Source organism: Glandiceps talaboti, chromosome 14 (assembly GCF_964340395.1).
Source record: "Glandiceps talaboti chromosome 14, keGlaTala1.1, whole genome shotgun sequence".
Classification (NCBI taxonomy): domain Eukaryota; kingdom Metazoa; phylum Hemichordata; class Enteropneusta; family Spengelidae; genus Glandiceps; species Glandiceps talaboti.
In genome coordinates, this window is record NC_135562.1 from 2,361,973 (window position 1) to 2,375,000 (window position 13,028).

Below are 13,028 nucleotides of genomic sequence, written 5' to 3' on the forward strand. Positions count from 1 at the left end.
AGTTTCCTCATCACTTTTTCTCTCGATACTTCACAGTTTTCGCGATTCTATTATCTTGTTCTCATATACATAAAAAAAGTTTAGGGTGGGCAGTGAAAAACTCGGTGGGGTCGGGTAACCGGAACCTCACAATTATTTTAGGCCATATAGTGGTCTTAAGTTTGCATGTACACAATTTACGTAAAAAGATTACCTCATCATCGGATTCAGTGAAAAGATGCTACACCGTGACGTCACATTGCAAGGATTTATAAAGTGTTGGTTACTTTCAACAATCAAATAGGACTAACATCAATACAAACATTGATGAATACAAGGATACGCTGAAAGATGATGTAGATCAGTTTAGTGTCCCACACAGGTAAGTAACATGAAGAATGATGCTGCGACACGACAATGGCGCCCTCACCGGTCAGTCATTCGATGAGGATCTTGCATTTTAAATTTTTTTCTTAGAATTACACGTATTGGTAAGCTTATCTTGTTCCAAGCAGCGACGCCAAGAATTTATTAATTACAACTTATTTTTACTTAGTTTCCTATGCACGTACTTTGATCGACAATATTGATTATACTTTTTAGTAACTCTGGTAACTTTATTACACAACTACTATACCTTCATGGTATGATATGCATAGTATGATAAAAACCCAACCACAAGATGAATACTAACAGTAACACATTAATTTTACTGTTAAAATATTAACATTACAACAAATTCTCTGAATTGAATTTGGAAATTATGAACAAATTTTGCCTAGGCCGAGATGATTTGTTATATTTCAAACGAAAAAATGATTATCTATTTTATTATAATTTATTCCACATTCATTAACTAATCTAACATGAAATGAAACGTATCACTGCACTAAACCTACATCTTTTGCAAAAGAATGGAACGTGCTGATCTTTGCTTTGCCTTCTCATCCCTAGCTATTTCTAAATTTATGATCCTAAATTTTGGTAACAATTTTCACATTTAATGTGCTGAAGTTTCTGAGGGAAAACTATTTTGATATTAGTGTATTTTAGTTTACGCAAATGATTTGCTGATGAAACATGAAAACTTGAACACAGCGCGCTGCGCTATCGAGTCTGTCGTGATGCATTGTGGGTTTAATGCAATATGGCGGCTCACATGGATAGCACACGACAGTAATTTGGTTGAATTGTTATTTACAAAATAATGGCTAGTAGAGCTGCACAGGTAGGATGAAATACGTTGTATAGTATATGTTTAGTGATAGTCTTTCGACTGGAAAGACTTCAGGTGGTAAATGTGTAACAACTCTCAAATATGACAGAAACCCCGTGACGCGCGAGTGCAAGTTTGGTGTACTCAGTCATATGTTTTCGTCTGTTTTTGTGCCTTTTTTCGTTCCGATGTTTAACTCGAATCAAACCTACAATTCCTGTAACGTAAACTCAAATACTATAGACGGAAGCGATTCAGATCTGAATCATAAAGTTGGGCAGACTTTACTGTTAAATTACGCCTTACCTGGCAATATATCGGACATTTCCTAACGCCAACATTAATTACGGAGCCTTCAAGACCCAAAAAGTGTTCATAGGTATCCCAATTCCATCAAAATCGGCAAATGTAGCAAGGCATGCAGCAGTTTGAAAACGGGCAGTACGCTGACATCTCGCTCACGTTTTCAACGTGATCTCGTCTATTTGCGATCATGTTTACATGAATTTGTAGCGTTTGATTCGGATAAACATCAGAACGAAAGAAAGGCACAAAAAACAGATAAAAAACCCTCCAAATCACAGCAAACGCTACAATTATTGCAGCTAGTGCTTGCAGTGTTCTCTTCGTCCCGCCCTCGAAAGTGCCACAGAAACCATTGCAATCAAGAGTTAAAATTTGACGATGTGTATCCAAAACAGCAAATTTCACTAAAAATTACATTGTGAATTTGTGTGGCCTTCGTTTACATGAACCATGGAAGTATAAACTTCCATGCATGAACACAGAACAGTCGCATCATGCTGTTGTTGGCATATCATTAACATTTGCATGCATAAATGCAATAATGTTTTCAGTATTGCACTGCAGTGTAAATACCACTAGTATACACGCACACCCGATACAAATAATCACAGGTGCATATATAATAATGATATTGCTTGAGCTTCTGACAAATAATACATAGTCTGATATCAAATCATACTATACCAGTTGGGTGGGTAAAAAACCAAGAAATGAGAATGATATTTTAGTATCTATCTAAATCTATGAAGTTGACCATCATGTGGCACTACTGTTACTTTAGGTGGTTACTGTAAAAATAAAGATCATTTTATAATTGGTATTTCACATTCATTTTAAAACTGAAGAAAAGTAATAATAGTTCCCAGATGAATAAATGTTAATAATGTTATTTCTATTTCAGCAATGGGGTACATTTGCCCGTGTCTGGTATCTACTAGATGCAAGGCAGCAACCTCCAGGTAGAATAGCTTCCATGGTTTCACCAATATTACAAGGAAAACATAAACCGATCTATCATCCTCTGAGTAAGTATATATTTTGATGATGTCTGAATGCCACATCCATCAATCACCGTCTCAGAATGATTACACATTCTGATCAGTAACTGTTACAACTGCCAACATTGAAACATTTACGAATGGAAGTAATTACAAACAGGGAAAGTAAACAACTGAATTTGATCAGTAACACGTGACAATGCATGTTGGAAGTAGAAAGACAAGTATCACATTCCATCATTTGATAAGAACAGGTGTGTATCATGGACTCTTTACATAATAGTTCATGTTCACAAACAAGTATATGAAGTTCCCCTGGCATTTCATGATGTACACATAAAGAGGCCTTACATAGTAAATCTATTCTTATCAAACCATGAAATGTAATACAAGTTCTCTGCTGTTGCAACATGCTGTGCCAAGTGGTATTAATTCAATTCATTCCATAGTACTAGTAGACGGATCCAAGCGTCACATTTCTTTCCAATTCACCATTTCAAAGTAACTACAATGTATGTAATATCCTATTGATTCTTGGAATTGTGAACACTATATTCTCCAGAACTAAATTTTATATGTATTTTATGTTAATTAGGTGATGTAGGAGACCATGTTGTTATAATAAATACAAGAAAAATCGCATTCTCAGGAGAAAAATGGGACAGAAAAATGTACTATCATCATACTGGGTAAGATTTATGTATATACATTACAGTAGTTGTTGAACTGTTTGACAAAGTATATGACATAACCACATGATGTTTGAGTGCAAGTGTGGCATACTCGGAATTTGCTTTACTTCAGCTTATCCTGGACTCAACTATTGACATTGTCAATGTTACTTAGGGGTCGATGGTATCCTTATTAAATAGTACAGCAACAGATTGACATGGAGATAGCATTATTAGGGGAACTGTTTTTTTGGGATTTATTGGACCATGTTATATGTACAGCTGCACAAATACATTTACCCACAGGTGATATAATACTGTTCAGGGTGTACGATATTACGAGTAAGTCATTATAACAAAAGCAGTTTCAAAAAATGTTTCAGTTACAGCCAGTGTCTCCTTCCAGTGTAACTAGACTTTGCCCTCCTTCCAGTGTAACTAGACACTGCCATCCTTCCAGTGTAACTAGACACTGCCATCCTTCCAGTGTAACTAGACACTGCCATCCTTCCAGTGTAAATAGACACTGCCATCCTTCCAGTGTAACTAGATACTGCCCTCCTTCCAGTGTAACTAGACACTGCCATCCTTCCAGTGTAAATAGACACTGCCATCCTTCCAGTGTAACTAGACACTGCCATCCTTCCAGTGTAAATAGACACTGCCATCCTTCCAGTGTAACTAGATACTGCCCTCCTTCCAGTGTAACTAGACACTGCCACCGTTATGACCTGACACTGCCCTCCCTCTTCTGTTGTTCATGTACCGGTAATTGGTTGCTTCAACATGATAACACTGCTACTGACAGTGATACTGAATAAAAACTTTAACTGTAGAAAACCGAACTTGATCTTCTGGAAACTAACCAAAATAATTTTATTGTATTTGATACAGGTATCCTAAAGGATTCAGTGCAGCCACAGCTAGAGATATACATCTACGTGATCCTACAAAGGTTAGTCTATAACCCCAATTACATGGACACAAAAGACTCTACTTGGCTAGGAGGTAGCTGTGTGTCATGTTTGTATTAATGCAAATATATCTTCAAACCCTTATGAAACTGTCCTGTACTTTCCCTTTGTCAATCAATCAATCAATCAATCAATCAATCAGTGAATTTATAAAGTGCCAGTATCCACTACGATGTAGAGTTCAGAGGCACTGTACAGTTAGAATGCTCTGGAGAACAGATATGTCTTTAGGTCTTTTTTGAAGGCGTTAGCTGTTGGCTTTTGTCGTATTTCCAGTGGCAGTGTATTCCATAGATAGGGTGCAGCATGTGAGAATGCACGCCCGCCATATGTGTGAGCACACATCATTTTCATAGCATACATTGTCCTACGTGTACATGACAAAACATTCTACCTAATGTAGAATATCCATGTGTAAACTTGGTCACAGCTGAATTTTACATCATATGAAAGGTTAGAGAATGTGAAAAGGGCCAAACATAACATAATTCAACATCAACAAAACATACTGGTATATCTTTGGACATGAAGGAAGTAGACCCTTTTGATATACATCTCAGTCTGCACCTATGTAATACTTTGGAAACTAAGTGTATTTAGAGCATTGTGGTGAACAGGATTTTATGTCACATTTCTGATTTATTAATTGAAGATGAAATTCACAGATGAGATGATATTTTTTTCAGTGGATATCACGCACACAGACACACACACACACACACACACACACACACACACACACAGACACACACACACACAGTCAGACAGGTGCACACACACATGCACACACAGACACATACACACCAAATGTGTCATATCATAATAAATGTATTTTGTTCTTACACCATACAGATTGTACATAAAGCTATTTATGGAATGTTACCCAAGAGTCTTTTAAGAAGGACCATGATGGAAAGGTTACATCTAATTCCAGGAGAGGTAAGTCACTTTGATGGGGAAAACAGCAGTGTAGGATATAACACACCATTTCCATAAACATTGTATGCGATACTGTGATTATTTTTGTCTTGTGAAATATGTCTTGTTCCAAGAAATAAACTCAGTCCAACTACGACAATTGAAGTCATTAGAAGTGAGCAGGAGTACATCAAAATGTTGACAAATTGTGAGGTGAAAATAATGGAAAATGGTTACTTGACCGGTTACTGCAATCTTCAGGTGATCTTTATTAGTCCCAATGTTTCGGCAATACACAAATTGCCTTCTTCAGGGGAAAAAAAGTAATAGATAAAAAATGGACAAAATCGAAAGTTACAAAATGAGAAGGACTCCCTGAGGTAAGTTTGAAAAGACCGGTGGTAGGGCCACCTATCTTGAAAGAGAGAGAGTGTCAATAGCCGGAGGAAACTGAGAAAGAAAGGGAAAGGAAGGTGCCATGGATGAAAGGAAGAGTAGACAAAAATAGGGAAAAACCATCTATGATAATCCTGGCACCACTAAACGCTGTGGTCAATGTAACAAATGCAAATTTATCATCGAATGTAAGACAGTAACCAGCACACCCACCAACAACACTCACAATATCACAGGTCACATGATATGTACCACTTGCAATCTCATTTACATCATCACCTGTCAGAAGTGTCTTAAACAATACATTGGGGAAACCAAAAGAGAATTTAGGAGACATATTTATGAACATGTTTACACTATTCACAAGAACAAACAAACTCCTGTAAAACAATAATTCATGGTGCAAATTGGATACTCTGCCAAAAATAAAAAGAGAGCATGCAAATCCACACAAATCAACTGAAAAGTAACTACAATCACATGATTTCAACATGCCAATGAAGGATTTATGTGATTTGCCGAACACACGTTCGTACCCATTCAGAAGACTTCGAATCTGATGATGAACGTGTGAAGCTATCATCATATTGACATTGAGCGTAGAGGTCAACTTTTGAAAGTGAAGATGAATATAAATATGATGTTAGCTTCACACTCGTATCCCAGAGGACATTAAAGCAAATTTTGACCTTTGACCTTTCACTTCTACAGAGTATCCCAGAGGACATGAAAGCAAATATTGTTGAACAGTTAATTCCACCAAGAGATATACCAAAAGGATTAGATCAGTACACAAAAGAAGAAATTGAAGATTTTCCTAAACTTTGGCAACCGTAAGTAATCCATTCATGATAAGATATCTACCATGTATGGTAAAACGATGTGAATAGTCTGGCCAGAGAGAGTGGTGTAAATTGGGATGCTGTTTTCAGCCAGCTTAAATTTATATGTGTGAATACATTACCCATCATGATTTAAAAGTCATAGCTCTACGATGGGTAACACATTTGACAAAACCAATCTGAATGCACTACCAAAAACCAACTTATCAATTTTCAGTTTGATGACTTTAAATCATCAAGTCGGACTAGAGACAACTCTGGTCCCTATAATGTGAATGAAGTGTAAACAAACTTGACGAGACATATATCAAATACCATTAAATGACTATATATACGGTATACATTGTGTACAGGAAAGTATTATACTATTATGTATATATATCAGTGTGCATGTGTACATTAAAACCCTAACTTCATTTATTTTATCACTTTCAGAGTTGAAGACCGTGACTTAAGGTAGAAGATGATGTCTTTTGTGACAACACTAATGTTATATATTTATATCAACAACATGAGTTGAGATTCTCAAACATGAAAACATGAACCAACTTTTCATTTATACTTTGTTGACTTGTTACCCTATAACTGTTTACAATAGTGATTTAGTCAACCTTTTAGAGAGGGATTTTTATTTGTCATTCCAGTTTTTCTCTTCAATATCAACACATTTTATTTTGTACATTTCATAAAAGATAGTCATAGAAGGGTTAGTCGGGTGGTCAGTCAAGGTGGGCGGGCAGATAGGCAGTTAGTTGGTCGGTCAGTCTCTGTCTGTCTGTGTGTCAGTCAGTCAGTGTGTGTGTGTGTGTGTGTGTATGTGTGTGTGTGTCAGTCAGTCAGTAGGTAGCATTATCAAATCCATGAACACTATTGTGTTCTGTCACAAAGGTATGAACAGTTCATTTAGATATGGGCATATTTAGTGATAGAGAGGTCTATGTGATGTGGGGGATAGAATTGGAAAGGAGCTTCTAAGTTCTAAGGTGAAGTGATCTTTGCAATACAATACAATACAATATATATAATGTGTCTGTGTCTGCATGCATTTCTATGTGTGTGTGGCGATACATTGTGTATGTGTGTGTGTGTGTGTGTGTCGGGGGGGGGTGTACATGCTTTCCCCATGGGGTAGCTGTCATCTGATCATCCCATACCCCAAGTTTCTTGCACACACAAAAACTGTAAGTATGGCATACCAGTTGTCAAGATTCAATAACAGTTTAAAATTCAGCCTTTCCGAAAGAGTAGGGCGCCCTCATCGCGGTAGTGAGGACAATACAAATGAAAGTACATTACATTTTTCGAGATGCTGTAGAGAGCGCCATTGTAATGGCATGTCCAACATGTAGTCTCTGTCGGAACGTTCGTTCTCACGTATTAAAGAATTCCTTAGTCTCATGGTCCTGATGATTATGTGATATGGTATAAAGTCGACAGTATCTCCTGGTTGCTCAACGTTTTCAAATCCCCAGCATACTTGCTTGATAAACACGCATGCCAAGCTTTTCAGTGTTAGGATAGATTTAGATCGCAGTGTCACACTTTTAGGTTATCGAGAAACCAGGCTACTACATATTACTCCCTAAATTCATGATTTTTCACCTACTGTTTGGCAACCTCGATACATTTTCCAGAGAATATCTTGTCAGTTCTTGAATCATTGTGAAAAGTTTCACAATTAGGCCAACTTTTTTTTTCTTGCTGAGAGAATGGAAAAATTACTCTGAATTGTAAAGATGTCTTGACATCACTTTACATGAGATCTTTAACAAGGTAAGCTAGACGGTGGTTTTACGGTTTTACAGTGTCTAATACCAGCCACTATTTAATAATGATAATAATAATAATAATAATAATAATAATAATAATAATAATTTTATTATTATTATTATTTTATTCGTCATTCGTCATGAAATTTCCTTTGCATTGCCAGGAATACAGGTTACAACATACAGATAAATACAATTAAATACATTTACATTTAGCAGTAATTACGTGTGATTAATGATTTGAATGTTCTTATCATCTAGGTACATGATAAAGTTAGTCACTGAAAATCTAAATAAAAAAAGTGGGTACATTATCAGAGTAAGTGAAGGTTTAATCTCAGAAGTCTGATCTCAGAATTTCCATTATAGTCCCGGTATAATAGAATCTCATTCGTGAGACTCCTCAGAAGGGTGTGTTGCTATATTGTAATTAATTGTACAATGGGTAATATTCAAAAAAGAAACACACACACAACACAATAATGGTGGTTGTACCCACGATACAAAGAATTCTATTCTTTAAGAGTTCAATAGAGACTGAAATGTTGTCATGACTTGAAACATCAAACTCCAAAACCTTTGAATTCATAAGTTGTTATTGGTTATTGCATTTCACGTGGAAAAATGTTTGATGTTTCATTACTAAAGAATTAACACAGGTCCCTTCCGGCGTTTTAACAAAATGTACGAAGTAAGCAAAGTATAATTTGTTTGTGTGTTTGAAGCTACACAACTTGAGATTTATATAATTAGAGACAACCTCGAATAAACCATTCTGATATAGCGTTACTACCAAACCAGAGTGACTATAGATAGAGAGATGTTAGAACACAGCAAAAATTACCCTCAAGATAGAGGTTAAACTTAGAATATGTCCCTCCATTGAAACAGAATATGTCCCTCCATTAAAACGACACTATTAAAATCATGCATCTGCAGCAAAGAACGCTGTTATTTTATAATTCATTACAATATTAAAAAGAGTTTGTATTCAATATTTATTATTATTTATTTACTGTAAAATGTAAAACCTCGCCACACGTGCGTCTTAGCGCATTGTACAGACTGAAGTTAAAAATTGCAACGGTAAATAAATGAGGAAAGAAAATAACAGCAAACACACACACACACACACACACACACACACACACACACACACACACACACACACACACACAGAGGAAAAAAAACAAGTTGTACACGGTCGATAATATGAACAGTCAAACACGCTGTTAAAAGTGAAATAATTATGTATTAAATTAGCATATAACAGGAAACTGTATAACCAAACTGAATAATGAAAATCGAAATGTAATAAAGTTCTAGGTAATTTTTTTCTCTATTACAATGTAAAATCACATAATGTAGGTTTTGCGGTTACTTAGAATTAATTTAGGTGAATTACATTCATATATATTCATGAGGATTCAAATGTATCGATGGCTTCATATCAGTTTAGAATATTCACCTGCCTTACATCTTATACTGGATAACCAATGTAAGACGTGTTCGCACAGTATGTGGCTAATTGTTATTCTTAGGCCAACCGTTTGTCTTTTTGTGTGTGTTTGTCCAGCCCGTGCATTCTGCAGATCCGAGGGAAAACACACTCTCCTTTACTTCAGTGAAGACAACTGCAGCGCCAGTCATGAGCAAGCAAACGACATCTGCCCTACACATACACACTTGCTCTAAAGTACTAAATAAAAAGAACAGTAACTACAATAAATGGTAGACTGAGTGACAGGTTTGTTGAGAATGACAGCAATAAAAATTCAATGAATATATTTTTGGTTGTAAAAATAATACCCCAGTTAAAGCTAGTACAGTTGTTAAGTGGACAGAAATAAAGTGTCACAGTGTGGTAATTACAACCCGTATGTAACCCATATGTTGTAATTACTTCATTTGATTGCAATATAAAGGTCACAGTGTGAATTTAGCCTCAGACACGTTTTTGATTCGATTTCTTAATTGCTATTTTCTCTTATTTAACCGTGGTGTGTGATTATTGATTGATAAAGGGGACCTAAAGATCTTATTTAACCGTGTGAGATTATTGATTGATTGAGAAAGGGGGCCTACAGAGGAGAAAGAATTGCTGAACAAAAATGTGAACTTTAGTCATTAATTTTGCACTTTGTATATAAAAATGAAAATCATTTTTGTGAAACTGTCTTGACCTTATTTTATCTGGATTTAAAGCTTACAAATGACGTATTTAGTATTTTATGTTGTGGTATTTTCATCCAGTGTGAGTCTCTTGTCATGATTAAACCTTTTGAGAATGGATTATTCTTTGGAACTATATTAACCTAGCTTATTTTTACTAAAAGGAGGATCGTTCTTGCAGAGAAGTACATATATTTTTTAAATTTTACTTTAGTTTTAAGATAACTCTTTTCAAATGTTAAAGTTTATTAGATTCGCCAGAAAACATAGAGACATGGAGACAGACAGACCGACAGACCGACAGACAGACTGATCACAGAGACTTGAGACAGACAGAAACATGGAGTAGCGGTATAAATGATTTTGTCAGAATTGGAGGGAGAAATAAAAAGAAGACAGAAAATTACGGCAGAAGATTTTGTGGACGGAGAGGAGTGCAGAAGGTTGTATATACAAATGTATTAGTAAGGAAGGGAGGGGGTTTCGCTGACTTGGTATTAACGAGCAGAAAAAGTGACATTCTTTATGTAAATATAATGGCACGTACCCCATTATGTATTTGGTAAACATTTCAAGTTAAATTGTTTGTTAAGTCCTGCAGTTGTTACTTGTCATTTGCCGTTATATTAACAAGGCGACTGGATATAAATTACACATCGGGATTTGACATCCAAGGAAATTAATGTGGTTAGATATGCCAACTCTACTTGTTCCTGTTGTAACCATGACACGGTTGCTATGGCAACCTCGATAGTTTACATTATACCATCCGCCATGTTTGCCAGAGATGATGTGGTCTGAGTTGGAATATGAAGCTGATCACCGTTAGTACCTTAACAAACACATCAAGATAAAGACCTTAGTGTTGACGCTTCCATAAATAGCGGACTGTTCAAACACTGGGAGAGGCCCTTGTGTGATAATAACCAACTCATAACCTTAGTATCACGACTGGACAGTGGTTGTCGCGAGTCGAGAAAATGACTGTCTTCACGGAAAGCTAAAAAAAATCAACACCAATCATTGACCACGTAATCCGAAGAAACAGTAAACACACATGATTGTGCAAAGCCAACAAGTATGTTGCTTATGCCTGAATGTTTCGTGTTAAACCCGTTTGAATTACAACTAATTGTACAAGCAGACATTGGTGAAAACATGGCACGATCCATTACTAAATTGTGGGGGTTGCAGATCTGGTATATTTTGGAGCACCAAATATATATACTAATATGACTTCACTTTGTTCGATCATTTCATAACGATCAAAAAAAACCCGACCATTAAAATTAAATGCACTATATGTTCTTACGCTCTACGCGATTTTCTTTACAATACAGCACATGGCCTTGTTCTAATCTGAACGAGCGCACTATTATTGTACGTCGATACATTAAATGGCAAATTTCCTCTCTACTCAACCCGTTATAAGGTATAGGTTTTTTTTTTTTAATGAGCAGTAAGAAACCTTGGTGACATGATAAGGTATTAAGTGTTAGGGTTAACGGTTGAAGAGAATGCTTCTAGCTAGTCAACCTGTTGCCCCTACCTACGACATCATACAAATGCAAATATACATACTGGCATCATTGCACTCTTTACTTAGGCTGGCATACGTCACACAATAAAAGGTATTTCTAGTACGCCGTACGGTGCTGTCAACCAAACGTGCTATAACTCAACGTTCTTTCGTGGTCAGAAGTGCAGCCTCCGAATAATACTCTAGTCGTGAATCTCCTGTCGTTTACATAAAACTATTGAGGGTGTAAGTCCACTGGAAGACGAAGATGATGTCTGTAGGCAGGAGTAAGCTTAAGTTGAGGATCGATTATGACCCTTTACATAAAGGGAAGCGGATGAAATTACGCGGACGTGAATTAACGGAGATGCCGATGGCAATTTTTACGTTTACGGAACTTGAAGTGTTGGACTTGAGTCCGGAACGGGAGTCGTGTTTAAACTTTCGGCTTTTGGAAGTTCCTCCACAAATAAGTAGATTGGTGAACCTACGTGTACTGTGTCTGGATACGAACGAACTAACTGAGATACCGACAGAGGTGTGTTATCTGAGGAAACTAGAAAGACTCGCACTCAGCAACAACCTCCTAACAACGCTTCCAAATGAATTCACCCAGCTACAGAATCTGAAAAGCCTACATATGGCAAATAACTATTTCGATACCATTCCATTGGAAGTGTGTAACCTAGAAAATATCGAGTTCCTGGACTTAAGTGATAACAAAATTGTCTCCATTCCCGAAGAAATTGGTTTCCTGACTCAACTAGTTTCTCTGAACCTAGTGTACAACAGTTTGGAAAGACTACCTGATGGTCTTTGTAAATGTACACGGCTACGAAGTCTTTGGCTTGGTAAGAACAAGCTGCATAGTTTGCCGAGGAACTTTGGCTACTTAGCTCAGTTAGACTGGGCTGAGTCGTTTTCTTCCTCTAATCTGGAGGGAAACCCATTAGAGCATCCACCAATCGAGGTAGCACGGAGAGGAGCCGATGACATCGCTAATTACTTCCAACTCAACGATGAGATGGATTCGTGGCAAGATGAGGACGAAGATGACGATGGCGCGTCCGGGGAATCATTACCTCTGACGAATGCAACATTTTAGAATTTCCAGAGGGGTTGGATTTACAATTCTGGGATTAGGTAAGGGGATAAGAATTATTTCACTGTACAGTGTATGATTACATCCAGCCCATGACAATTTAATTTACACGTGTTCTATTTAACACAGTATACATGCACACGTAATACAAAGTGTACCGTATAGG

At 36.7% G+C, this 13,028-nt stretch overlaps 2 protein-coding genes across 2 annotated transcripts in view; both read left to right on the top strand.

Annotated features, from left to right (window-relative positions):
• Window positions 1-1,119: 1,119 nt before the first annotated feature.
• Window positions 1,120-7,027, top strand: LOC144445948 (large ribosomal subunit protein uL13m-like). The gene is made up of 7 exons (XM_078135603.1): window positions 1,120-1,207; window positions 2,403-2,526; window positions 3,095-3,188; window positions 4,065-4,125; window positions 4,997-5,083; window positions 6,170-6,291; window positions 6,736-7,027. Exons 1-7 carry the CDS (start codon window positions 1,187-1,189, stop codon window positions 6,758-6,760), a joined length of 534 nt encoding a protein of 177 aa, XP_077991729.1. The 5' UTR covers window positions 1,120-1,186; the 3' UTR covers window positions 6,761-7,027.
• Window positions 7,028-11,908: 4,881 nt separating this feature from the next.
• Window positions 11,909-13,028, top strand: part of LOC144446019 (uncharacterized) — a 25,083-nt gene continuing 23,963 nt past the window's right edge. Inside the window, exon 1 of the mRNA XM_078135685.1 lies at window positions 11,909-12,903. Coding sequence (XP_077991811.1) covers window positions 12,029-12,865 — 837 coding nt within the window. The 5' untranslated portion in view covers window positions 11,909-12,028 and the 3' untranslated portion in view covers window positions 12,866-12,903. The remainder of the gene's footprint in view (window positions 12,904-13,028) is intronic.

What these genes read in the sequence shown, in the direction of transcription:
- LOC144445948 (XM_078135603.1), top strand. Translation starts at nt 1,187, where the DNA reads ATGGCTAGTAGAGCTGCACAG. An exon ending in ATCTACGTGATCCTACAAAG is followed by an intron (nt 4,126 to 4,996) that starts GTTAGTCTATAA and finishes TACACCATACAG; the next exon opens with ATTGTACATAAAGCTATTTA. An exon ending in TACATCTAATTCCAGGAGAG is followed by an intron (nt 5,084 to 6,169) that starts GTAAGTCACTTT and finishes TCACTTCTACAG; the next exon opens with AGTATCCCAGAGGACATGAA.